General features: G+C 49.5%; 1 protein-coding gene across 1 annotated transcript in view; it reads right to left on the reverse strand.

Moving 5' to 3' along the window:
- Positions 1-27,055, reverse strand: part of ift70 (intraflagellar transport 70) — a 228,878-nt gene that overhangs the window by 165,821 nt on the left and 36,002 nt on the right. The window contains exons 5-6 of the mRNA XM_078558310.1: positions 22,358-22,493; positions 18,694-18,798 (exon numbers count right to left, since the gene is read on the reverse strand). Of these exons, the coding sequence (XP_078414436.1) occupies positions 18,694-18,798; positions 22,358-22,493 (241 nt within the window). The remainder of the gene's footprint in view (positions 1-18,693; positions 18,799-22,357; positions 22,494-27,055) is intronic.

The raw sequence follows: 27,055 nt of genomic DNA on the forward strand, positions 1-27,055 counted from the left end.
GTTGGAGATGGTCATTGCCTGGCACTTATGTGGCCCGAATGTTACTTGCCGCTTGTCAGCCCAAACCTGGATATTGTCCAGGTCTTGCTGCATTTAGACATGGACTGTTTCAGTATCAGAGGAGTTGTGAATGGTGCAGAACGTTGTGCAATCATCAGCGAACATCCCCACTTCTGACCTTATGATGGAAGGTAGGTCATTGGTGAAGCAGCTGAAGATGGTTAGGCCTAGGACACTACCCTGAGGAACTCCTGTAGTGATGTCTTGGAACTGACATGATTGGTGGTAATTGGCTCAGTTGGGATTTGTTCTGCTTTTTGAGTGCAAGGCATACCAGGGAAATTTTCCACATTGCCAGGTGTATGCCAGTGCTGTAGCTGTACTGCAACAGCTTGGCTAGGAGCGCAGCAAGTTTTGGAGCACAAGTCTTAAGTACTATTGCCGGAATATTGTCAAGGCCCATAGCCTTTTCAGTATCCAGTGCCTTCAGTCATTTCTTGATATGACATAGAGTGAATCGAATCGGCTGAAAGCTGGCACCTGTGATGCTGGGGAGCTCCGGAGGAGGCCGAGATGGATCATCCACTCGGCATTTTGGCTGAAGATGGTTGCAAATGCTTCAGCCTTATCCTTTGCACTGATGTACTGGGCTCCCCCATCATTGAGTATGGGGATATTTGTGGAGCCTCCTCTTCCAGTGAATTGTTTAATTGTCCACCACCACTCACGACTGGATGTGGCAGGACTGCAAAGCTTAGATCTGATTCGTTGGTTGTGGAATTGCTTAGCTCTTTCTATCACTTGCTGCTTATGCTGTTTGGCACGCAAGTAGACCTGTGTTGTAGCTTCATCAGGTTGACACATCATTTTTACATATGCCTGGTGCTGCTCCTGGCATGCCCTCCTGAACTCTTCATTGAAGCAGGGTTGATCCCCTGGCTTGGAGATAATGGTAGAGTGGGGGATATGCCAGGCCACGAGATTGCGGTTGAGTACAATTCTGCTGCTGCTGGCCAGAAGTGCCTCATGGATGCCAAGTCTTGAGTTGCTAGACCTGTTTGAAATCTATCCCATTTAGCATGGTGGTAGTGCCACACAACACGATGGAGGGCTTCCTCAATGTGAAAGTGGGACTTCCCATCTTCAACTGTGCGGTGGTCACTCCTACCGATACTGTCATGGACAGTTGCATCTGTGGCAGGCAGGTAGGTAAGGATGAGGTCAAGTATGTTTTTCCCTCACCACCTGCTGCAGACCCAGTCTAGCAGCTACGTCCTTCAGGGGAAAAACAGAAAATGTTGGAAAAACTCAGCAGGTCTGACAGCATCTGTGCAGAGAGAAACAGAATTAATGTTGAGTCCGTATGACCCTTCTTCAGAGCAGGGTCTTCTCTCTCCACAGATGCTGTCAGACCTGCTGAGTTTTTCCAGCATTTTCTGTTTTTGTTTCAGATTTCCAGCATCTACAGTATTTTGCTTTTATCTATGTCCTTTCGCACTTGGCCAGCTTGGTCTGTAATGGTGCTCCGAAGCCACTCTTCGTGATGGACATTGAAGTCCCTCACCCAGAGTACATTCTATGCCCTTGCCACCCTCACTGCTTCCTCCAAGTAGTGTTCAATATGGAGGAGTACTGATTCATTAGCTGAGGACGGGCGATATGTGGTAATCAGCAGGAGGTTTCCTTACTCATGTTTGACCTGATGCCATGAGGCTTCGTGGGGTCCGGCGTTGATGTTGAGAACTCCCAGGGCAACTCCCTCCCAGCTGTATACCACTGTGCCACCACCTCTGCTGGGCCTGTCCTGCCGGTGGAACAGGACATACCCAGAGATGGCAATGGTGGTGTCTGGGACTTGATCTGTAAGGTATAATTTTGTGAGTATGACTATATCAGGATGTGGCTTGACTAGTCTGTGAGACAGCTCTCCCAATTTTGGCAGAAGCCCTCCGGTGTTAGTAAGGAGGACTTTGCAGATTCAACGGGGCTGAGTTTGCCTTCGTCGTTACTGGTGCCTAGGTCGATGTCAGGTGGTTTGTCGAGTTTCATTCCTTTTCACACATTAACGTCTCTGCTCTGTCTTCTCTAGCTTCCTTCAGTATAAGCTCAGCAGTTTCAGTTTTGCCCTTATTTCTTGAATCATCCTGGTATTTCATTTTTGGATAGTTTATTCTTGATTTTTGGCAGAATATACTGAACTATATTGATCACTTGTCTAAATATTTCCTGCTGCTGTTCTTTGTCAATACTTGCCATTTTTCTTTTGTTTTTCTTCTCTAGTTCCATTCGTAACACCTCAAAATTGGCTTTCCCCCAATCTATTATCAGTTTTAGTTTTGCTTTTCTCTTTCTCAATCAGTATCTTGCACCTTATGTTGTGATCACTGCTGCCGAGATGTTTCCCTACACTTGCTTATCTACTCTGGTTCATTTTCCATTTCCAGATCCAGCAGTGACTCTTCCATTGTTAGGCTTCTTCCGTACTAGGTAAGAAATTGTACAAATTGTAGAAATTTCATTTTCTTTCATCACCTATTCTTTCTAAATTTATCAGAGGTAGTTGAAATCTCCTATGATTACTTCATATCTTCTACTCATTTCATACATTTGCCTATAAATTTCTTCCTTCACCTTCCTTCCACCATGAGGTGGAGTGTAGTATACCCCTATAATTGTGATAGATACCTTCTTATCCTTTATCTCAATTCATACCTTTTTGTTAGCTACGTCACTTTTTTCTACTGTCATTATATTATCTCTGATTAGGCGACGAGTAATAATGACCTGGAACTTGCTGCCTGGAACAAGAATCATGATAGCAGAGATGATGAATGATTTCAAAAGGAAATTGGATGGCCACTTAAGTGAAGTAAACTTACAGGATCAGGGGATAGAGCAAGACTATGCTATAGTGAGCTTGCAGAAACTCAATGGGCTGAACAGCCACCTCCTGTGCTGTAATAATCTGGTTACTCTGGTGCAGTGACCCTATCCCTTTAATCTTCTCTGTCCTTTCCATTTATAACTTGCAACATTTAATTGCCAATCCTGTTCTTTAGCTAGCCATGTTTTAATACCCCACTTCATCTGTTTGATCTATGAATTACAGCTTCCAGGTCCCATTTTGCTTTGAATACTGCGCAAAATGCTTACATGAAATTTAATCCAGTTTATTAAATGTTGCTTTTGCTTTACTTTTAACTAGTAGTTCAAATTTCCATTATGTAATTTTATCTCTTCCGACTGTTTATGCTACCATTATTCCTTAATTTGGTCCGACCATTATGCCCATTTCCTATTTGATTTTCCGACTTCTCTGATTTCCACCAGATCCTCCACCCTGCATGAGAGCACAGTGAGACCAGCAAGGGGGTAAAAGGGCAGCACTGAGAGTAAGAGCACAGTGAGACCAGCGGGAGGGTGAAACAGCAGCAGCACTGAGAGTAAGAGCACAGTGAGACCAGCAGGAGGGTGGAACAGCAGCACCAAGAATGAGAGCACAGTGAGTCAGCAAGAGAGTAAAACAGCAGCAGTACCGAGAGTGATCGCACAGTCAAACATAGAAACTAGGAGCAAGAGGAGGCCATTTGGCCCTTCGAGCCTGCTCCAACATTCTTTATGATCATGGCTGATCATCCAACTCAATAGCCTGCTCCCGCTTTCTCCCCATATCCTTTGATCCCTTTCGCCCCAAAGGCTATAACTAACTCCTTCTTGAAAACATACAATGTTTTGGTCTCAACTACTTTCTGTGGTAACGAATTCCACAGGCTCACCACTCTCTGGGTGAAGAAATTTCTCCTCATCTCAGTCCTAACTGCTCTACCCCATATCCTCAGACTGTGACCCCTGGTTCTGGACTCCTGGAGACCAGCACGAGGATAAAACTGCAGCACCGAGTGTAAAAGCACAGTGAGACCAGCGGGAGGACGAAAGGGCAGCAGCATCGAGAGTGAGGGCACAGTGAGACCAGTGGGAGGGTGAAACAGCAGCAGGGAGTGAGAGAGCACAGTGAGACCAGCGGGAATGTGAAACAGCAGCAACGAGAGTGAGGGCACAGTGAGACCAGTGGGAGGATGAAACAGCAGCACCGAGAGTGAGAGCACAGTGAGACCAGCGGGAGGGTGAAACAGCAGCAGGGAGTGAGAGAGCACAGTGAGACCAGCGGGAATGTGAAACAGCAGCAACGAGAGTGAGGGCACAGTGAGACCCGCGGGAGGGTGAAACAGCAGCAGCGAGTGAGAGAACACAGTTAGGCTAGTGGGAGGGTGAAAGAGCAGCACTGAGAGTGAGGGCACAGTAAGAACAGCGGGAGGGTGAGAAAGCAGCACCGACAGTGAGAGCAGTGAGACCAGCGGGAGGATAAAACAGCAGCACCGAGAGCGAAAGCACAGTGCGTCCAGCGGGAGGATGAAACAGCAGCACCAAGAGTGAGGGCACAGGGAGACCAGTGGGAGGATGAAATAGCAGCACCGAGAGTGAGAGCACAGTGAGACCAGCACGAGGATAAAACTGCAGCACCGAGTGTAAAAGCACAGTGAGACAAGCGGGTGAACGAAAGGGCAGCAGCATCCAGAGTGAGGGCACAGTGAGACCAGCGGGAGGGTGAAACAGCAGCAGGGAGTGTGAGAGCACAGTTAGGCTAGTGGGAGGGTGAAAGAACAGCACCGAGAGTGAGGGCACTGTGAGACCAGCAGGAGGATGAAAGGGCAGTATCACCGAGAGTGAGGGCACAGTAAGACCAGCAGGAGGATGAAAGGGCAGTAGCACCGAGTGTGAGGGCACAGTGAGAGCAGCGGGAGGATGAAAGAGCAGCAGCATCGAGAGTGAGGGCACAGTGAGACCAGCGAGAGGGTGAAACAGCAACACAGAGAGGGAGAGCACAGTGAGACCAGCGGGAGGGTGAAACAGCAGCTCCGATAGTCAGAGCAGTGAGACCAGCGGGAGGGTGAAACAGCAGCACCGAGAGTGAGAGCACAGTGCGACCAGCGGGTGGTTGAAAGGGCAGCACCGAGAATGAGGGCCCAGTGAGACCAGCGGGGGATGAAAGGGCAGGAGCACCGAGAGTGAGAGCACATTGAGACCAGCGGGAGGGTGAAACTGCAGCACCAACAGTGAGGGCAAAGTGAGACCAGCGGGAGGGTGAAACAGCAGCAGGGAATGTGAGAGCACAGTTAGGCTAGTGGGAGCGTGAAAGAGCAGCACCAAGAGTGAGGGCACAGTGAGACCAACAGGAGGATGAAAGGGCAGTAGCACCGAGAGTGAGGGCACAGTGAGACCAGCGGGTGAGGGCACAGTGAGACCAGCGGGAGGATGAAAGGGCAGAAGCACCGAGAGTGAGAGCACAGTGAGAGGATGAAAGGGCAGCAGCATCGAGAGTGAGGGCACAGTGATACTAGCGGAAATGTGAAACAGCAGCACAGAGAGGGAGGGCACAGTGAGACCAGCGGGAGGGTGGAAAAGCAGCACATTGACTGAGAACACAGTGAGACCAGTGGGAGGGTGAAATAGCAGCAGCACAGAGAGTGAGTGCACAGTGAGAGGATGAAACAGCAGCACCAAGAGTGAGAGCACAGTGAGACCAGTGGGAGGATGAAACAGCAGCACCGAGAGTGAGGGCACAGTGAGACCAGTGGGAGGATGAAAGAGCAGCACCAAGAGTGAGAGCACAGTGAGACCAGCGGGAGGATGAAAGAGCAGCAGTATCGAGAGTGAGGGCACAGTGAGACCAGCAGGAGGATGAAAGGGCAGTAGCACCGAGAGTGAGAGCACAGTGAGGCCAGCGGGAGGATGAAAGAGCAGCGGCATCGAGCGTGAGGGCACAGTGAGACCAGCGGGAGGATGAAACAGCAGCACCGAAAGTGAGGGCACAGTGAGACCAGTGGGAGGGTGAAACAGCAGCACCAACAGTGAGGGCACAGTGAGACCAGCAGGAGGATGAAAGGGCAGTAGCACCGAGATTGAGGGCACAGTGAGACCAGCGGGAGGGTAAAACTGCAGCACCAACAATGAGGGCACAGTGAGACCAGCGGGAGGGTGAAACAGCAGCAGGGAGTGTGAGAGCAGAGTTAGGCTAGTGGGAGGGTGAAAGAACAGCACTGAGAGTGAGGGCACAGTGAGAACAGCGGGAGGGTGAGAAAGCAGCACCAACAGTGAGAGCAGTGAGACCAGCGGGAGGATAAAACAGCAGCACCGACAGCGAAAGCACAGTGAGTCCAGCGGGAGGATGAAACAGCAGCACCGAGAGTGAGGGCACAGTGAGACCAGCGAGAGGATAAAACTGCAGCACCGAGTGTAAAAGCACAGTGAGACCAGCAGGAGACGAAAGGGCAGCAGCACCGAGAGTGAGGGCACAGTGAGACCAGCGGCAGGGTGAAACAGCAGCAGGGAGTGTGAGAGCACAGTTAGGCTAGTGGGAGGGTGAAAGAACAGCACCGAGAGTGAGGGCACAGTGAAACCAGCAGGAGGATGAAAGGGCAGTAGCACCGAGAGTGAGGGCACAGTAAGACCAGCAGGAGGATGAAAGGGTAGTAGAACCGAGAGTGAGAGCACAGTGAGACCAGCGGGAGGATGAAAGGGCAGCAGCATCGAGAGTGAGGGCACAGTGAGACCAGCGAGAGGGTGAAACAGCAACACAGAGAGGGAGAGCACAGTGAGACCAGCGGGAGGGTGAAACAGCAGCTCCGAGAGTCAGAGCAGTGAGACCAGCGGGAGGGTGAAACAGCAGCAGCGAGAGTGAGAGCACAGTGCGACCCGCGGGTGGTTGAAAGGGCAGCACCGAGAATGAGGGCACAGTGAGACCAGCGGGGGATGAAAGGGCAGAAGCACCGAGAGTGAGAGCACATTGAGACCAGCGGGAGGGTGAAACTGCAGCACCAACAGTGAGGGCACAGTGAAACCAGCGGGAGTGTGAGAGCACAGTTAGGCTAGTGGGAGGGTGAAAGAACAGCACCAAGAGTGAGGGCACAGTGAGACCAGCAGGAGGATGAAAGGGCAGTAGCACCGAGAGTGAGGGCATAGTGAGACCAGCGGGAGGATGAAAGGGCAGTAGCACCGAGAGTGAGGGCACAGTGATACTAGCGGAAATGTGAAACAGCAGCACAGAGAGGGAGGGCACAGTGAGACCAGCGGGAGGGTGGAAAAGCAGCACATTGACTGAGATCACAGTGAGACCAGTGGGAGGGTGAAATAGCAGCAGCACAGAGAGTGAGTGCACAGTGAGAGGATGAAACAGCAGCACCAAGAGTGAGAGCACAGTGAGACCAGTGGGAGGATGAAACAGCAGCACCGAGAGTGAGGGCACAGTGAGACCAGTGGGAGGATGAAAGAGCAGCACCAAGAGTGAGAGCACAGTGAGACCAGCGGGAGGATGAAAGAGCAGCAGTATCGAGAGTGAGGGCACAGTGAGACCAGCAGGAGGATGAAAGGGCAGTAGCACCGAGATTGAGGGCACAGTGAGACCAGCGGGAGGGTAAAACTGCAGCACCAACAATGAGGGCACAGTGAGACCAGCGGGAGGGTGAAACAGCAGCAGGGAGTGTGAGAGCAGAGTTAGGCTAGTGGGAGGGTGAAAGAACAGCACTGAGAGTGAGGGCACAGTGAGAACAGCGGGAGGGTGAGAAAGCAGCACCAACAGTGAGAGCAGTGAGACCAGCGGGAGGATAAAACAGCAGCACCGACAGCGAAAGCACAGTGAGTCCAGCGGGAGGATGAAACAGCAGCACCGAGAGTGAGGGCACAGTGAGACCAGCGAGAGGATAAAACTGCAGCACCGAGTGTAAAAGCACAGTGAGACCAGCAGGAGACGAAAGGGCAGCAGCACCGAGAGTGAGGGCACAGTGAGACCAGCGGCAGGGTGAAACAGCAGCAGGGAGTGTGAGAGCACAGTTAGGCTAGTGGGAGGGTGAAAGAACAGCACCGAGAGTGAGGGCACAGTGAAACCAGCAGGAGGATGAAAGGGCAGTAGCACCGAGAGTGAGGGCACAGTAAGACCAGCAGGAGGATGAAAGGGTAGTAGAACCGAGAGTGAGAGCACAGTGAGACCAGCGGGAGGATGAAAGGGCAGCAGCATCGAGAGTGAGGGCACAGTGAGACCAGCGAGAGGGTGAAACAGCAACACAGAGAGGGAGAGCACAGTGAGACCAGCGGGAGGGTGAAACAGCAGCTCCGAGAGTCAGAGCAGTGAGACCAGCGGGAGGGTGAAACAGCAGCAGCGAGAGTGAGAGCACAGTGCGACCCGCGGGTGGTTGAAAGGGCAGCACCGAGAATGAGGGCACAGTGAGACCAGCGGGGGATGAAAGGGCAGAAGCACCGAGAGTGAGAGCACATTGAGACCAGCGGGAGGGTGAAACTGCAGCACCAACAGTGAGGGCACAGTGAAACCAGCGGAAGAGTGAGAGCACAGTTAGGCTAGTGGGAGGGTGAAAGAACAGCACCAAGAGTGAGGGCACAGTGAGACCAGCAGGAGGATGAAAGGGCAGTAGCACCGAGAGTGAGGGCATAGTGAGACCAGCGGGAGGATGAAAGGGCAGTAGCACCGAGAGTGAGAGCACAGTGAGATCAGAGAGAGGATGAAAGGGCAGCAGCATCGAGAGTGAGGGCACAGTGAGACCAGCGAGAGGACGAAAGGGCAGCAGCAGCAGCGAGAGTGAGGGCACAGTGAGACCAACGGGATGGTGAAACAGCAGCAGCACCAAGAGTGAGGGCACAGTGAGACCAGCGCGAGGATGAAAGGGCAGGAGCATCGAGAGTGAGAGCACAGTGAGACCAGCGGGAGGGTGAAACAGCAGCAGGGAGTGAGAGAGCACAGTGAGACCAGCGCGAGGATGAAAGGGCAGGAGCATCGAGAGTGAGGGCACAGTGAGACCACCGGGAATGTGAAACAGCAGCACCGAGAGTGAGAGCACAGTGAGACCAGTGGGAGGGTGAAAGAGCAGCACTGAGATCGTGGGCACAGTGAGAACAGCGGGAGGGTGAGAAAGCAGCACCGAGAGTGAGAGCAGTGAGACCAGCGGGAGGATAAAACAGCAGCACCGAGAGTGAAAGCACAATGAGTCCAGCGGGAGGATGAAACAGCAGCACCGAGAGTGAGAACACAGTGAGACCAGCGAGAGGATAAAACTGCAGCACCGAGTGTAAAAGCACAGTGAGACCAGCGGGAGGATGAAAGAGCAGCACCGAGAGTGAGAGCACAGTGAGACCCGCAGGAGGCTGAAGCAGCAGCACCGAGAGTGAGAGCACAGAGAGTGAGACACCAGCGGGAGTGTGAAACAGCAGCAGCACCACGAGTCAGGGCACAGTGAGACTACTGGGAGGGCGAAAGAGCAGCACCGAGAGTGAAAGCACAGTGAGAACAGTGGGAGGATGAAACAGCAGCACCTAGAGTGAGAGCATAGTGAGACCTGCGGGAGGACAAAAGGGCAGCAGCATCGAGAGTGAGAGCACAGTGAGACCAGCGGGAGGGGGAAACAGCAGCACCAAGAGTGAGGGCACAGTGAGACCCGCGGTAGCAAGACAGGGCAGCTCCGAGACTACGAGAAAGTGAGACCCGCAAGAGAGTGAAACAGCAGCACCGAGAGTGAGGGGACAGTGAGACCAACGGGAGGATAAAACAGCAGTACCGAGAGTGAAAGCACAGTGAGACCAGTGGGAGGATGAAACAGCAGCACCGAGAGTGAGAGCATAGTGAGACCCGCGGGAGGACGAAAGGGCAGCAGCATCACGAGTGAGGGCACAGTGAGACCAGCAGGAGGATGAAAGGGCAGCAGCATCGAGAGTGAGGGCACAGTGAGACCAGCGGGAGGGTGAAACAGCAGCACCGAGAGTGAGAGCACAGTGCGACCCGCGGGTGGTTGAAAGGGCAGCACCGAGAATGAGGGCACAGTGAGACCAGCGGGGGATGAAAGGGCAGAAGCACCGAGAGTGAGAGCACATTGAGACCAGCGGGAGGGTGAAACTGCAGCACCAACAGTGAGGGCACAGTGAGGCCAGTGGGAGGGTCAAACACCAGCAGGGAGTGTGAGAGCACAGTTAGGCTAGTGGGAGGGTGAAAGAACAGCACCAAGAGTGAGGGCACAGTGAGACCAGCAGGAGGATGAAAGGGCAGTAGCACCGAGAGTGAGGGCACAGTGAGACCAGCAGGAGGATGAAAGGGCAGTAGCACCGAGAGTGAGAGCACAGTGAGACCAGCGAGAGGATGAAAGGGCAGCAGCATCGAGAGTGAGGGCACAGTGAGATCAGCGAGATGACGAAAGGGCAGCAGCATCGAGAGTGAGGGCACAGTGATACCAGCGGAAATGTGAAAGCAGCACAGAGAGGGAGGGCACAGTGAGACCAGCGGGAGGGTGGAAAAGCAGCACATTGACTGAGATCACAGTGAGACCAGTGGGAGGGTGAAACAGCGGCAGCAGCAGCGAGAGTGAGGGCACAGTGAGACCAACGGGAGGGTGAAACAGCAGCAGCACAGAGAGTGAGTGCACAGTGAGACCAGCGGGAGGGTGAAACAGCAGCAACACCGAGAGTGAGGGCACAGTGAGAGGATGAAACAGCAGCACCGAGAGTGAGAGCACAGTGAGACCAGTGGGAGGATGAAAGAGCAGCACCAAGAGTGAGAGCACAGTGAGACCAGCGGGAGGATAAAACTGCAGCACCGAGTGTAAAAGCACAGTGAGACCAGCGGGAGGATGAAAGAGCAGCAGTATCGAGAGTGAGGGCACTGTGAGACCAGTGGGAGGATGAAACAGCAGCACCGAAAGTGAGGGCACAGTGAGACCAGCAGGAGGATGAAAGGGCAGTAGCACCGAGAGTGAGGGCACAGTAAGACCAGCAGGAGGATGAAAGGGCAGTAGCACCGAGAGTGAAAGCACAGTGAGACCAGCGGGAGGATGAAAGAGCAGCGGCATCGAGAGTGAGGGCACAGTGAGACCAGCGGGAGGATTAAACAGCAGCACCGAAAGTGAGGGCACAGTGAGACCAGCGGGAGGATGAAACAGCAGCACCGAAAGTGAGAGCACAGTGAGACCAGCGGGAGGATAAAACCGCAGCACCGAGTGTAAAAGCACAGTGAGACCAGCGGGAGGACGAAAGAGCAGCAGCATCGAGAGTGAGGGCACAGTGAGACCAGCGGGAGGATGAAACAGCAGCACCCAAAGTGAGAGCACAGTTAGGCTTGTGGGAGGGTGAAAGAACAGCACCGACAGTGAGGGCACAGTGAGACCAGCAGGAGGATGAAAGGGCAGTAGCACCGAGAGTGAGGGCACAGTGAGACCAGCAGCAGGATGAAAGGGCAGTAGCACCGAGAGTGAGAGCACAGTGAGATCAGCGGGAGGGTGAAACTGCAGCACCAACAGTGAAGGCACAGTGAGACCAGCGCGAGGGTGAAACAGCTGAAGGGAGTGTGAGAGCACAGTGAGACCATCAGGTGGATGAAACAGCAACACCGAGAGCGACGGCACAGTGAGTGAGACACCAGCGGGAGGGTGAAATAGCAGCAGCACCACGAGTGAGTGCACAGTGAGACCAGCGGGAGGGTGAAACAGCAGCAACACCGAGAGTGAGGGCACAGTGAGAGGATGAAACAGCAACACCGAGAGTGAGAGCACAGTGAGACCAGTGGGAGGATGAAAGAGCAGCACCAAGAGTGAGAGCACAGTGAGACCAGCGGGAGGATAAAACTGCAGCACCGAGTGTAAAAGCACAGTGAGACCAGCGGGAGGATGAAAGAGCAGCAGTATCGAGAGTGAGGGCACTGTGAGACCAGTGGGAGGATGAAACAGCAGCACCGAAAGTGAGGGCACAGTGAGACCAGCAGGAGGATGAAAGGGCAGTAGCACCGAGAGTGAGGGCACAGTAAGACCAGCAGGAGGATGAAAGGGCAGTAGCACCGAGAGTGAAAGCACAGTGAGACCAGCGGGAGGATGAAAGAGCAGCGGCATCGAGAGTGAGGGCACAGTGAGACCAGCGGGAGGATTAAACAGCAGCACCGAAAGTGAGGGCACAGTGAGACCAGCGGGAGGATGAAACAGCAGCACCGAAAGTGAGAGCACAGTGAGACCAGCGGGAGGATAAAACCGCAGCACCGAGTGTAAAAGCACAGTGAGACCAGCGGGAGGACGAAAGAGCAGCAGCATCGAGAGTGAGGGCACAGTGAGACCAGCGGGAGGATGAAACAGCAGCACCCAAAGTGAGAGCACAGTTAGGCTTGTGGGAGGGTGAAAGAACAGCACCGACAGTGAGGGCACAGTGAGACCAGCAGGAGGATGAAAGGGCAGTAGCACCGAGAGTGAGGGCACAGCGAGACCAGCAGCAGGATGAAAGGGCAGTAGCACCGAGAGTGAAGGCACAGTGAGACCAGCGGGAGGGTGAAACAGCTGAAGGGAGTGTGAGAGCACAGTGAGACCATCAGGTGGATGAAACAGCAACACCGAGAGCGACGGCACAGTGAGTGAGACACCAGCGGGAGGGTGAAATAGCAGCAGCACCACGAGTGAGGGCACAGTGAGACCAGCGGTAGGATGAAACAGCAGCACCGAGAGTGAGAGCAGTGTGACATTGGGAGGGTGAAAGAGCAGCACCGAGAGTGAAAGCACAGTGAGACCAGTGGGAGGATGAAAGGGCTGCAGCATCAAGAGTGAGGGCACAGTGAGACCAGCGGGAATGTGAAACAGCAGCCACTAGAGTGAGAGCACAGTGAGACCCGCGGGAGGCTGAAGCAGTAGCACCGAGAGGGAGAGCACAGTGAGTGAGAGACCAGCGAGAGGGTGAAACAGCAGCAGCACTGAGTGAGAGTACAGTGAGACCAGCGGGAGGGTCAGAGGGGTGCACCAAGAGTGAGGGCACAGTGAGACCAGCGGGAGGGGGAAAGAGCAGGAGCACAGAGAGTGAGAGCACAATGAGACCAGTGGGAGGGTGAAACAGCAGCACAGAAAGTAAGGGCACAGTGAGACCAGCGGGAGGGTGAAACAGCAGCAACGAGAGTGAGGGCAGTGAGACCAGCAGGAGGATGAAAGGGCAGGAGCACCGAGAGTGAGAGCACAGTGAGACCAGCGGGAGGGTGAAACAGCAGCAAGGAGTGTGAGAGCACAGTTAGGCTAGTGGGAGGGTGAAAGAACAGCACCGCGAGTGAGGGCACGGTGAGGCCAGCAGGTGGATGAAACAGCAGCACCGAGAGTGAGAGCACAGTGTAACCCGCGGGAGGCTGAAACAGCAGCACCGAGAGCGAGAGCACAGAGAGACCAGAAGGAGGATAAAACAGCAGCAGCGAGTGTGAGAGCACAGTGAGACCTGCGAGAGGGTGGAAAAGCAGCACCGAGACTGAGATCACAGTGAGACAAGTGGGAGGGTGTAACAGCAGCAGCAGCAGTGAGAGTGAGGGCACAGTGAGACCAACGGGAGGGTGAAACAGCAGCAGCACCGAGAGTAAGGGCACAGTGAGACCAGCAGGAGGATGAAACAGAAGCACCGAGAGTGAGAGCACAGTGAGACCAGCGGGAGGGGGAAACAGCAGCACCAAGAGTGAGGGCAGTGAGACCCGCGGGAGCAAGACAGGGCAGCTCCGAGACTGCGAGAAAGTGAGACCCGCAAGAAAGTGAAACAGCAGCACCGAGAGTGAGGGGACAGTGAGACCAACGGGAGGATAAAACAGCAGCAGCACCGAGAGTAAGGGCACAGTGAGACCAGCGCGATGGTGAAACAGCAGCAGCACCGAGAGTAAGGGCACAGTGAGACCAGCAGGAGGATAAAACAGCAGCATCGAGAGTGAAAGCACAGTGAAACCAGTGGGAGGATGAAACAGCAGCACCGAGAGTGAGAGCATAGTGAGACCCGCGGGAGGACGAAAGGGCAGCAGCATCACGAGTGAGGGCACAGTGAGACCAGCAGGAGGATGAAAGGGCAGCAGCATCGAGAGTGAGGGCACAGTGAGACCACCGGGTATGTGAAACAGCAGCACCAGTGAGAGCACAGTGAGACCAGCGGAAGGGTGAAACAGCAGCACCGAGAGTGAGGGCACAGTGAGACAGGCGGGACTGTGAAACAGCAGCACCGAGAGTGAGGGCACAGTGAGACCTGCAGGAGGATAAAACTGCAGCACCGAGAATGAGAATACAGTGAGACCAGCGGGAGGACGAAAGGGCAGCAGCATCGAGTGTGAAGGGCACAGTGAGACCAGCGGGAGGATGAAAGGGCAGCAGCATCGAGAGTGAGGGCACAGTGACACCAGCGGATGGGTGAAAGGGCAGCACCGAGAGTGAGGGCACAGTGAGAACAGCAGGTGGAAGAAACAGCAACACCAAGAGTGAGAGCACAGTGAGACCAGAAGGAGGATGAAACAGCAGCAGCGAGAGTGAGAGCACAGTGAGACCAGCGGGAGGATAAAACCGCAGCACCGAGAGTGAGAGCACAGTGAGACCAGCGGGAGGACGAAAGGGCAGCAGCATCGAGAGTGAGAGCACCGTGAGACCTGCGGGTCGACGAAAGGGCAGCGGCATCGAGAGTGAGGGCACAGTGGGACCAGCGGGGGGATGAAAGAGCAGCAGCACCGAGAGTGAGAGCACAGCGAGACCAGTGGGAGGATGAAACAGCAGCACTGAGAGTGAGGGCACACTGAGACCAGTGGGAGGATGAAACAGCAGCACCGAGAGTGAGAGCACAGTGAGATCACCAGGAGGGTGAAACAGCAGCACCGAGAGTGAGGGCACAGTGAGATCAGCAGGTGGATGAAACAGCAACACCGAGAGTAAGAGCACAGTGAGACCTGCGGTAAGCTGATGCAGCAGCCCCAAGAGTGACAGCACAGTGAGTGAGAGACCAGTGAGAGGGTGAAACAGCAGCAGTACCACGAGTGAGAGCACAGTGAGACCAGTGGGAGGGTGAAACAGCAGCACCGAGAGTGAGAGCACAGTGAGACCAGTGGATGGGTGAACGGGCAGCACCGAGAGTGAGGGCACAGTAAGACCCGCAGGAGGGTGAACAGGCGGCACCAAGAGTGAGGGCACAGTGACACCAGCAGGAGGATGAAAGGGCAGCAGCACCGAGAGTGAGAGCACAATGAGACCTGCGGGAGGGTGAAACAGCAGCACCTAGAGTGAGGGCACAGTGAGACCATCGGGAGGGTGAAACAGCAGCACCAGGAGTGAGGGCACAGTGAGACCAGCAGGAGGGTGAAACAGCAGCACCGAGAGTGAGGGCACAGTGAGACCAGTGGGAGGATGCAAGGGCAGCTCTGAGATTGAGATGAATTGAAACCCGCGAGAGTGAAACAGCAGCACTGAGAGTGAGAGCACAGTGAGACCAACGGGAGGCTAAAGCAGCAGCACCGAGAGTGAGGGCACAGTGAGGCCAGCAGGTGGATGAAACAGCAACACCAAGAGTGAGAGCACAGTGAGTGAGAGACCAGCGAGCGGGTGAAATAGCAGCAGCACCACGAGTGAGGGCACAGTGAGACCAGCGGGAGGATGAAACAGCAGCACCGAGAGTGAGAGCACCGTGAGCCCCGTGGGAGGCTGAAAGGGCTGTACCAAGAATGAGGGCACAGTGAGACCAGCGGGAGGTTGAAGCAGCAGCACCGGGAATGAGAGCACAGTGAGTGAGACCAGCGAGCGGGTGAAACAGGAGGATGAATGGGCAACAGCGCCGAGTGTGAGAGCACAGTTAGGCTAGTGGGAGGGTGAAAGAGCAGCACCAAGAGTGAGAGCACAGTGAGGCCAGCAGGTGGATGAAACAGCAACACCGAGAGTGAGAGCACAGTGAGACCCGCGGGAGGGTGAAACAGCAGCACCGAGAGTGAGAGCACAGTGAGACCCGCGGGAGGGTGAAAGGCCAGCACCGAGAATGAGGGCACAGTGAGACCAGCGGGAGGGTGAAACAGCAGCAGTACCGAGAGTGAGGGCGCAATGAGACCAGCGGGAGGGTGAAACAGCAGCACCAAGAGTGAGGGCACAGTGAGACCAGCGTGAGGGTGAAACAGCAGGAGGATGAATGGGCAGCAGCACCGACAGTGAGAGCACAATGAGACCAGTGGGAGGGTGAAACAGCAGCACCAAGAGTGAGGGCACAGTGAGACCAGCGGGAGGGTGAAACAGCAGCACCAAGAGTGAGGGCATAGTGAGACTAGCGGGAGGTTGAAGCAGCAGCACCGGGAGTGAGAGCACAGTGAGTGAGAGACCAGCGAGAGGGTGAAACAGCAGGACGATGAATTGGCAGCAGCACCGAGTGTGAGAGCACAGTTAGGCTAGTGGGAGGGTGAAAGAGCAGCACCGCGAGTGAGGGCACAGTGAGTACAGCAGGTGGATGAAACAGCAACACCGAGAGTGAGAGCACAGTGAGTGAGAGACCAGCGAGAGGGTGAAATAGCAGCAGCACCACTAGTGTGGGAACAATGAAACCAGCGGGAGGATGAAACAACAGCACCGAGAGTGAGAGCACAGTAAGACCAGCGGGAGGATGAAACAACAGCACCGAGAGTGAGAGCACAGTGAGACCAGCGGGAGGGTGAAAGTGCAGCACCGAGAGTGAGGGCACATTGAGACCAGCGGGAGGGTAAAACAGCAGTACTGAGAGTGAGAGCAGTGAGACTAGTGGGAGGATGAAACAGCAGCAGCGAGTCTGAGAGCACAGTGAGACCAGTGGGAGGGTGAAAGAGCAGCACCGAGAGTGAGAGCACCGTGAGACTAGCGGGAGGGTGAAAGAGCAGACGCCAGTAAAGATTGAGAGTCAACCAATCTCACTGGAACTTTGTCTCTTTCACGAGGGATTCCAGTTTTCACCTGTCAAGGTTTAACCTGCAAATTCTCTCCAAAATTTTCTCCAACTTGGACGGCATTAACAACAGCCCAGCTCGCAGAGTTTCAATCTCCCATGATTCCATTCCCCTGGATTCCCGAGTATCCACTCGGACACCAACTCACAAGCACAACTTCCGCTCTTTGGCCACACCGAGCAGAACACATACTGCTCTGAAGGGGTACCTCTGACCCAATGGCCCACAGCACAGAGTCACCAACATTCTGCTGCCTTTCTGGATCTTCAGGACTTCCCCTGAGCCCTTCTCAATTACCAGAACTTCCCCAAGTCCTCTTTACTTAAAATCTGCCAACCACAGCTCTTTTATTCCTTTTATTTTAACTGGGACCTCTTCCTGTCCCTGTGCCCTGCCTGGGGGGATCTTCTTTGGGACCTCTCCATGTCCCCTCTTCTTTTCAGACCTCTCCCTGTCCTCTGCCTGGGACTCTTAACTTCAATGATGCTCCACTCCTGGTCAAATGACCTGGGTTTTCACAACGTCGTCCGTCTCTGTGCAGGTGTGCTAGTTCCATCCTCGGCCCAAACAACGTAAAAACGCAGAACTCCGCATGTGCAGTATGCTCCCGGTCTACGTATGCGCAGATACTCTGAGGTCTGTCAGGACTTGAAGTTCCCGACCTCTGCTCTCTACTTTAAGGCATATGTAGTTTTCCTAACATATCTAAATGATTTGGATACTGGAATACAGAGCAAAATTTCAAAATTTGCATATCATACTTGAAGGAATGGCAAACACTGAGGACAATATTGATCAATGCAACAGGACATAGATAGGTTAACAGGATGGCAGGTCAGTTGGAGATGGAACTTAATACAGAGAAGTCTGAGGTGATTTGGCAGAACAGATAGGGAGAGACAATAAAGACTTAATGGCACAGTTCTGAAGAGTGTGCAAGGACAGAGGGACCTGGGGATGCATGTGCTTAGATCTTTGACATATTGAGAGAGAGTGGTAGCAAAGCATATGGGATTTTGGGCTTAATAAATTGAGGCATTGAGTACAAATGCAGGGAAGTTATGATGAACCTTTATAAAGCTCTGGTTAGGCCCCAACTCAAGTGCTGTATCCAGTTTTGGTCACCACACTTTAGGAAGGATGTGAGAGTCCTTGAGAGGGTGCAGAATGGTTGCAGGGATGGGGGTGTTTTTAGCTACAAGGTTATTTTGGTGAAGTTGGGTTTGTCCTCCTTGGAGGAAAGGAGATTTAGTGGAGATTTGATAGGGGTGTACAAGATTATGACAGATTTAGATTAGATTGACAAAGAAAAGCCATTCTCATTAGCTGACGTGTCAAGGGCTAATGGACACACATTTCAATTTTTAGGCAAGAGATGTAGGGGGAATGTGAAGAAGAACTTTTTTTTTTAAAAACGTAGAAAGTGTAATGACCTGGAACTCACTGTCCACATTGGTGGTGGATGCAGAGACGATCAATGATTTCAAAAGGAAATTGTATGGCCAGTTGAATAAACTTGTAGGGCTATGGGAATAGAGTGGAGGAATGGGACTGACTGGATTGTTCCACAGAGAGTCAGCAAGGACTAGATGGGCCAAATGCCCTCCTCTGCTGTAAATTACTTTATAATTTAAAGTCTTATCCATCGCCGCATTAATCTATTCCAACCGGATCTTGGTCCCATTCTGGTTCAGGGGAGCTCAGCTCCTTCCTGTGCCACTATTGGTGCTAGCGTCCCATGAAATGCAAACCCTCCTTCCCATGCCACACTCTTTCAGCCACATATTTACCTTTCTAACTGATATATCCTATGCCAATAAGCATGTGGTTTGGGGTGTAATCCCGAGATTCCCACCTGTGCGGTCATTCCTTTTAATTTACAAATTGTACTATCACAACATTTTTGAATAAAGGTTAAATTAGATAAAGCATCTTGCCTGGATGTTCTCTAATTCCACGCTCTATTATTTCTGCAATGTACTTTAAAGCAGGTGCATACTGTTTCATGCTGTAATAACAGAGGGCGATGTTGTAGGTCAAATCTGAAAGAAAGCACAGTGCCATATTTAAATAATTTCAGAATATTTTCTAAATAAAGTTGTAAACTGTGGCCTGCTTTAAAAAAAACTGTAGTTATCCAAATCCAGTACAATCAAAGATTAAATATGATCATCAGTGAACACATAAGAAATTTGTCAAAGTAAATGGACGGTTACTTTAAAAGTTTCAAATTATCTGAGAGTGAATGTTATATTCTGCCATACTATTCATTTCAGGCATTGACTACAAAAGCAGGGAAGTTATGCTGAAGTTTTATAAAGCTCTGGTTATTGTGGATAATAATGAGAATATTTGCATGTTACAAGGTATAAGTGATGTTCAGCAACCAAAACTAATTTCCTCTATTTTGCTGTAAAGTTTAAACAGGAAATATCTAAACAGAAAAACAGAAGCTATACAATTTGTTGAATTCAAAAATTGTCCAGGAATATGTAATGTTGGGAGAAACAAAAAAATGGTTTTAGTTTTCTTTCATTGTTAGTATTCATCTGTCCATTTATACATGAAAAAAAATATTGGGACTAAAATTCCTCAGCCCTAACTGCACTATTACGGCACAAAATGTATAAATCTACTGTAGGTTACAGGTATAAAAAGTCCAACAAGGACAGGTTTCTGGTGAGACTTAAGGAACTTTATGGTGATTCTTAAAGCATTCAATCCAAGGTAAATTGGTACAAAATTATGGAGCTCGCTGTGACTCACATGCACCCAAACAGAAGCTCCTCAAGCATACTCCACTTCATGACTGATTTTCTGAATGCATTCCATCAGTCCTTTGCAACCATTCGAATAGAAAGTGAACATTTGTACAGGTCTAGGTTCAAACCAAATCTCCAGGTCATGAAAAGCCAGTATGCTAAAGAACCAAAACAAAAACAAAAATATCTGGAAAAACTCAGCAGGTCTGACAGCATCTGTGGAGAGGGACACAGTTAACGTTTCGAGTCCGTATGACTCTTCAACAGAACTAAGGAAAAATAGAAAAGAGGTGAAATATAAGCTGGTTTAAGGGGGGGGTGGGGGTGGGACAAGTAGAGCTGGATAGAGGGCCAGTGATAGGTGGAGATAACCAAAAGATGTCATAGACAAAAGGACAAAGAGGTTTTGAAGTGTTGGTGCTAAAGAACCAAGCTATTTTCCCCTGGGATTCTGAAGAAGAGTCATATTGGATTCGAAACGTTAACTGTGTTTCTCTCTGAGGTTTTCCAGCACTTTCTGTTTTTATAGACAGGCTCACAGAATCATCCCTGGGTATAGCCTGTCCCACCGACAAGGCAGATCCACCAGAGGTGGCAGCAGCACAGTGGTATACAATCAGAAGGGAGTAGCCCTGGGAATCCTTACTTAACATTGACTCCAGACCTTAAGATGTATCACAGCATCAGAACCTAGGTGGGAAAGGAAACCCCATGCTGCTTACCACCTACCCTCCTCCCTCAGCTGATGAATCAGTACACCTCCATGTTGAACACCATTTGGTAGAGGCACTGAGGGTAGCATGGGCACAGAATGCATTCCAAGTAGAGGACTTTAATGCCCATCACCAAGAGTGGCTGGGTAACGCCACAAGTGACCAATCTGGTCAAGTCTTGAAGGACCTACTTGATATAAAAACAAAAAACTACTGCAGATGCTAGAAATCCAAAACAAAAACAAAAACAGAATTACCTGGAAAAACTCAGCAGGTCTGGCAGCATCGGTGGAGAAGAAAAGAGTTGACGTTTCGAATCCAATGACCCTTCAACAGAACTGAGTGTGGTTAGGAGAGGGGTGAAATATAAGCTGGTTTAAGGTGGGGTGGGGGGAGAGAAGTTGAGGGTGGGGTGGTTGTAGGGACAAGCAAGCAGTGATAGGAGCAGAGAATCAAAAGATGTCACAGACAAAAGGATCAAAGAGGTGTTGAAGGTGGTGATATTATCTAAGAGAATGTGTTAATTAAGAATGGATGGCAGGACACTCAAGGTACAGCTCTAGTGAGGGTGGGGTGGAAAGATTGACAAGGTATTAGTTGTAGATTTAAAAATAATGGAAATAGGTGGGACAAGAAAAATCTATATGAATTATTGAAAAAAACAAAAGGGAGGGGGAAGAAACGGGGTAGGGATGGGGGGAGGGAGTTTAAGATCTAAAGTTGTTGAATTCAATATTCAGCCCGGAAAGCTGTAAAGTGCCTAGTCGGAAGATGAGGTGCTGTTCCTCCAGTTTACATTGGGCTTCACTGGAACAATACAGCAAGCCAAGGACAGACATGTGGGCAAGAGAACAGGGTGGAGTGTTAAGACCTACTTGATCTTGTCCTCACCAATCCACCTATCGCAGATGCATCAGACAATATCAGTAGGAATGAATGCACAATCCTTGTGAAGATGAAGTCCTGTCTTCACACTGAGGACAGCCTCCATTGTGTTATATTGCAATACCACCATGTAAAATGAGACACATTCACAACAGATCTAGCAGCTAAAAACTGGACATCCATGAGACACTGTGGAGCATCAGCAGCAGGAGAATTATATACCACCACAATCTGCAAGTTCAAGGCCCAGCAACTCCTTCACTCTACCATTACCATCAAACCAGATGACTAACCTGGATGTAGGAGAGCATGCCAGAAGCAGCACCAGGCATACAAAGTGAGGTACCAACCTAGTGAAGCTACAGCATAGGGCTGCATGCATCCTAAACAGCAGAAGCAGCATGTAATAAACTGAGCTAAGCAGTCAAACAACCAATGGATCAGATCAAAGCTCTGCAGTCCGGCCAACCTCAGTCATTACTGGTGGTGGACAATTAAACAATTAACAATCCTAACCATTCACTGCATTATTTTTTTCCCTCAAGCAGACTCTGGTTCCTTGCCAATCATCTTAAATCTGTGCCTTCTTGTTATTGACCCTTCAGCCATTGGGAACAGTTCCTCTTTATTTGCTCTCCCTATCAAATCTCCTCTCAGCCTTCTCTGCTCTAAGGAGAACTACCCCAGCCTCTCCAGTCTTTCCACAAAACAATTAAGAAATTTTGATAGAATAGACAGGGGCTTCAGCTATGTGGAAAAATCATAAAGGGTTTTGACAAGAACCATGATCTTGAAGGGTTTTGGCAGAATAAGGAGAAACTGTTTCCAGTGATAAAGGATCAGTAACCAAAAGGCAAAGAATTGAGGTGATTGAAGAAGAACCAGAGGTGACCTGAGAAAACATTTTTCTTCTACGCAGCAAGTTATTGCGATCTGGAATGTATTGCCTGAAAAGTTGTGGAAGAGATTTAATTAAAATATTTAAAAAGGAATTGCATAAATATTTAACGGGAAAAAGAATACAACGTTATGGGGAAAGAGCAAGGGATTGGGACTAATTGGGTTACTCTACGAAAGAGCTGGTACAGACATGATGAGCTGAATGCCTTCCTTCTGTGTTGCATCTTCCTTTTAGAATGAAAATAATCTGGCATTTAAAGATTCAAAAAAGATTTTAAAACAGCATAACAGTTTGACAAATAATCAGAAAAACATTAATTCTTGTGTTTTAGACAGTCTACCTGGTTTGTAGCCCACAACCTGCATAGCTGTGGTAAATTTCTTGCAGGCCTCTTCATAGTGTCCTTCTTTGTACAGCAAACATCCTAGATTTATCTCAGTATCTGGATCATCCGTAGGCTGCTGCTCTACCAGACCCTAACATTATAAGAATACATTTTGTTACACTTCATTCTACAAAAATATAGGAAAATATATGTTCTAGAAGTAATAACTCAAACACCACATAATCATGGTTTTATCTGCGACTTCTTTCTAGCCATAATCTGTTACATATTCCTATGACATGGAAAGAAATCCATCTCTATATGGTTAAAATTGATCCTCATTGCTATTTATTGTCAAAACTGAATTTCCTTTGTTCAGCAGAAAAAAACAAGATGGCTGCTACAAGTCACCTGATCATGGGGTTGGCCCTCTGTCTGGGAGCTATCCCATGAGTTTCAAGGACAAAAAAAAATATTTTCTCAGTTTCTGGAATGTCACATCTCACTATGCCTAGAGAGCTACTAAAAGGCTCACATCACACCTGGGACTGTTCACACCAGCCTCAAAGAGAACTACAGGGATATAATTTGCCTTTGATAAGCCAACCTTGCTAGGGGAGTCAGTGGGTATGTCGAGACAATGGCTTTCCAAACACCAGGTCCTCAGCATAGATGGTACCCCTTTCAACAACTAATGACTGAGACATTATCAGTCCTGAAACCAAAGCCAATCCCAGACGCTGAATAAACATCCCTTTTGAAGTCGTTATAGAGAAGGTCACATGACTCAAGCCTCTGGTCTTTTGGATGATTCAATGTTACATCTCTGGTCTTCACAGCTAGACTGCTGTTTTAACATCAACTGGACAGAACACCAGCTGGGTAAGTAGTCTCAACTCCACAACACCTGCTTGATTCTAAAGGTCTCTGATCAATGTCTGCCAAGTGGTCTAAACAAAGAAAAGCCCATTGTTCAGCAGCATCAATCATTTCAAGGATTTTCATATCATTTAACTAGCCGGAAACACATTGGAACGCAACCCCACCACGGAGGAAACAACCTCTGGACTCTGACTTTGGACTCTGGAACTCATGTAAACTAATATTTATTTTTCTGTGATCTTTATACTGTAAAACTCCTTTTCTTTATCCTTCTTTTACTGTGTGAATGTGCGGAGTGGAAGTGGCGGACACTCCTTTTTTCGGGTTTTGACTATGTATAACAAACTAACTTTGAGTTAATCTTAATCAAGTTTGCTGTGGATTATCAGTAAAATTGGATCTCAAAAAAAATGAGGGATTGGGAACACACGCCACTGTCTATTTTATTACAAATCAATTCAAAACACCTTTTGCTTACAGACAGGTGGTAAGGGGAAATCAGTGCAGTAACACATATGATGATCAGAATTGAACTTTGTTATTTTAATATAGTTTCTACCAGGAGTTGCATAGAATTGACAACAGGGAAACAGTCCACTGGGAGGTGGGAGGGAAGGTTAGTTACTTGCAGGTGTCTCAAAGCATGCACTCCAATATTCCTCTGTTCATCTATAATTCTTTGTAGCCCATCATTTATTGTGCATTCCCTGACCTTGTTTGCCCTCCCCCAAAGTATTATATCTCATATCTCCAGATAGAATTCTATTTGACATTTTTCTGCTCGCCTGACCAGTGCATTGTGATCTTCCTGCAGTCTACAGCTTTCTTCCTCACTATCAACCATACGGCCAATTTGGTATCATTAGCAAACCTCTTAATCCTGCCCCCTATATTTAAGTCTAAATTATTGATACATACCGTGATTATCAAGGAACCTTCAACTGAGTCCTGGGGAGTCCTGCTGAAAACAGCCTTCAAATCACAAAAATGCTTCTCATCCAATGCCTTTTGCTTCCTTCCTGAGCCAATTTTGGGTGCAACTTGCCACTTGCCCTTGGATCCCCTGGACATTTGTCTTAGCCTTTTTACTTTTTTCTTTTTACATACCTATAGAAGCTTTCACAATCTGTTTTATATTTTTTGCTAGTTTACATTCACTTTCTATTCTCCCTTTCTTTATCAGTTTCTTGGTCCTCCTTTGCATATTCTAAAATCCTCCCAATCCTCAGGTTTACTACTATTTCTGGCAACTTTATAGGCCTTTTCTTTTAATCTTATACAATCCTTAACTTTCTGTGTTTGCCACGGTTGACTGACTTTTCCTTTTGGGTTTTTGTGCCATGAAGGAATGTATAGTTGCTGTAAACTATGTAACAATTCTTTAAAGACTATCCATTGCCTGTGTACCATCATACCTATTAAAGTATTTTCCCAACTCACCTCAGTCAATTTGTCCCTCATACCTTCATAATTTCTATTGTTCAAATTTTACACCCTGGCTTCAGATTAAACTACCTCACTTTCAAACATAATGTAAAATTCTATCTAATGATGGTTACTCATCCGTAAAGGTTCTTTTACAGCAAGATTATTAATTAGCTCTTTCTCATTACGTGATACTAGATCTAAAATAGCCTGTTTTCCAGTTGGTTCCTCAACATACTGCTCTAGAAAACCATCCCTAACACATTCAAGAAACTCGTCTTCCACAGCATTAGGGCTCATTAGATTTACCCAGTCTATATGGAGATTGAAGTCACCCATGATTACTTTATTACTCATGCTACATGCTTCTCTAATCTCCTGATTAATATCATGCCCCACACTACCACTACTGTTTGGTGGCCAATAAACACACACCAATGTTTGCTGTCCCTTGCTATTTCTTTGCACCACCCAAACAGATTCCACATTTTGTTCTTCCAATCCAAGATCCTCCCTTACCAAAGAACTGATCCCACCTCTTATTATCAGTGCAACATCACCTCTTTTTCCTTTTTGCCTGTCCTTCCTAAATGTCGAATGTCCTGGAGTATTCCTCTCAAATAGTTGTTTGATAGTACAGACCTTGAGTATTGCTGAAATAAGAGCTTTTCGTCTTGCACTTATCGGGAACTTCGCAAGAATACCAATATAAGGGGAAAACAACAACTTCAACTGTATGAGAAGAGAATGCTGATTGGTTGGCAAGTGGACTCTGATTGGTAGAGGCGTTGCCATGGAGAATGCACCAGTTGATTGTGACTGACAGTTAACTGCCAAGCATTGTTTGCAATTTAAACCAGGCAGCTTGACCCTGATAGGTCAAGGCATTGCCCTGAGGAATGAGTCAGCGAATGGCTGTCACTTATTTTATTTACTTGAAAAAGGCACAATGAGCGTACATGTTCTTTCTGTCTGCAAAGAACAGGGCCCTATGTACTAATACATGTAGCTTCCAGTACACACTAATGCGCCACACTGCGAGCCCAACTGACAATCTTAAATTGGTTGTCAGTGTATTCTCAGCACACTGATTATTTAGCAAATGTTGTCCAATCACGGAATCACACCTAATGTCGGACACTGTGTTTTGTGTTTTGCAAGCATGGGCTGGTTGGGTACGGTCTGTAACTTGCCCGTTGCAAACAGCGGCTGAGACATGCTCTTTGATACAATCTGCCAGTCTTTGGGACGTACGGCCTACATACCTAGCATCATACTAGCACTGAAATTCATATACCACATTACTCATTTGTGTGATAGAGTGTATTTTTTGCTTGACGGCAGCGTCCTGTTAGTGGCAAATACCACTTATGAAACAGTTAGCTTCATCTGTTGCTCAAATCTTTGAGATAGCTTGCCCTTCCAGGGTAATCTGGTTACTTTTCAGGGCCAGAAGTGATGACCTTAGGTCTGTTCATGAGTTTGCATGATATACAATACGAAATGAGCTGTTCAGGGTAGCCATTATCCTGCAGGATGCCTTTGGTGCACCCTATTTCAGCATCAAGCTTACACGGTGAGCAAATGGCTCAGGCTCTATTTACAAAGTTGCTGATAAGACCAATTTTATAGCATGCGGAACTGTAAGAATCCCAATGCATATATTGACCAGTGAAGGTAGGCTTGCAGTAGACCGTAGCAGATAAGTTCCTGACAGATTTCTCAACTAGTACATCAAAGAAGGGGAGTTCATTTGACTGCTCCATTTCAAATGTGAATCTGAGTGCAGGATGGAGCCCATTAAGACATGTAAGGAAACTATTACATGCAGCTGTGGATTTAAATATAGCAAATATATCATCCACATATCGGAAATATGCAAGGGGTCGAAGGTTGATATTCCATTGAAGACACATTTCTCATGGAACCCAACAAAGATATTTGCGAGCGCTGGGCCTAGAGGGGATCCCAAGGCAGCACCATCTATTTGGGCAAACATGGTGTCACTAAAATTGAACTGAATTGCGTGAGTTGCCGAGTTCATAAGTTCAGTGAATACTGATTCATGCAATGGTGGCGGGTCTAGATCACCATGATATAGTGCTACACCACAAATTTCTATGGCTTCTTTAAGTGGGACATTGTGAATAGGCTAGCAATGTCAAATAAGCACAACGACACAGCTTTACTATCGATTTGCAAGTCCTGTACGGTCTTCGCAAATGTGAAGGAATCCTTCACCTTGTACGTGGAAAGCTTGCTCAAAACTGGTTGTAACAATTCACCCAACCATTTAGCTAATTCCTGTTGTGCAGAACCGGTCATAGGTAAGATTGGGCATAAAAGGACATCACTTTTGTGTGTCTTGAGCAGCCCATATATACGCAGGCGCAGCGAGCTGTGAGG

The sequence above is a fragment of the Cetorhinus maximus genome, chromosome 15 (genome assembly GCF_964194155.1).
Source record: "Cetorhinus maximus chromosome 15, sCetMax3.hap1.1, whole genome shotgun sequence".
Lineage (NCBI taxonomy): Eukaryota > Metazoa > Chordata > Chondrichthyes > Lamniformes > Cetorhinidae > Cetorhinus > Cetorhinus maximus.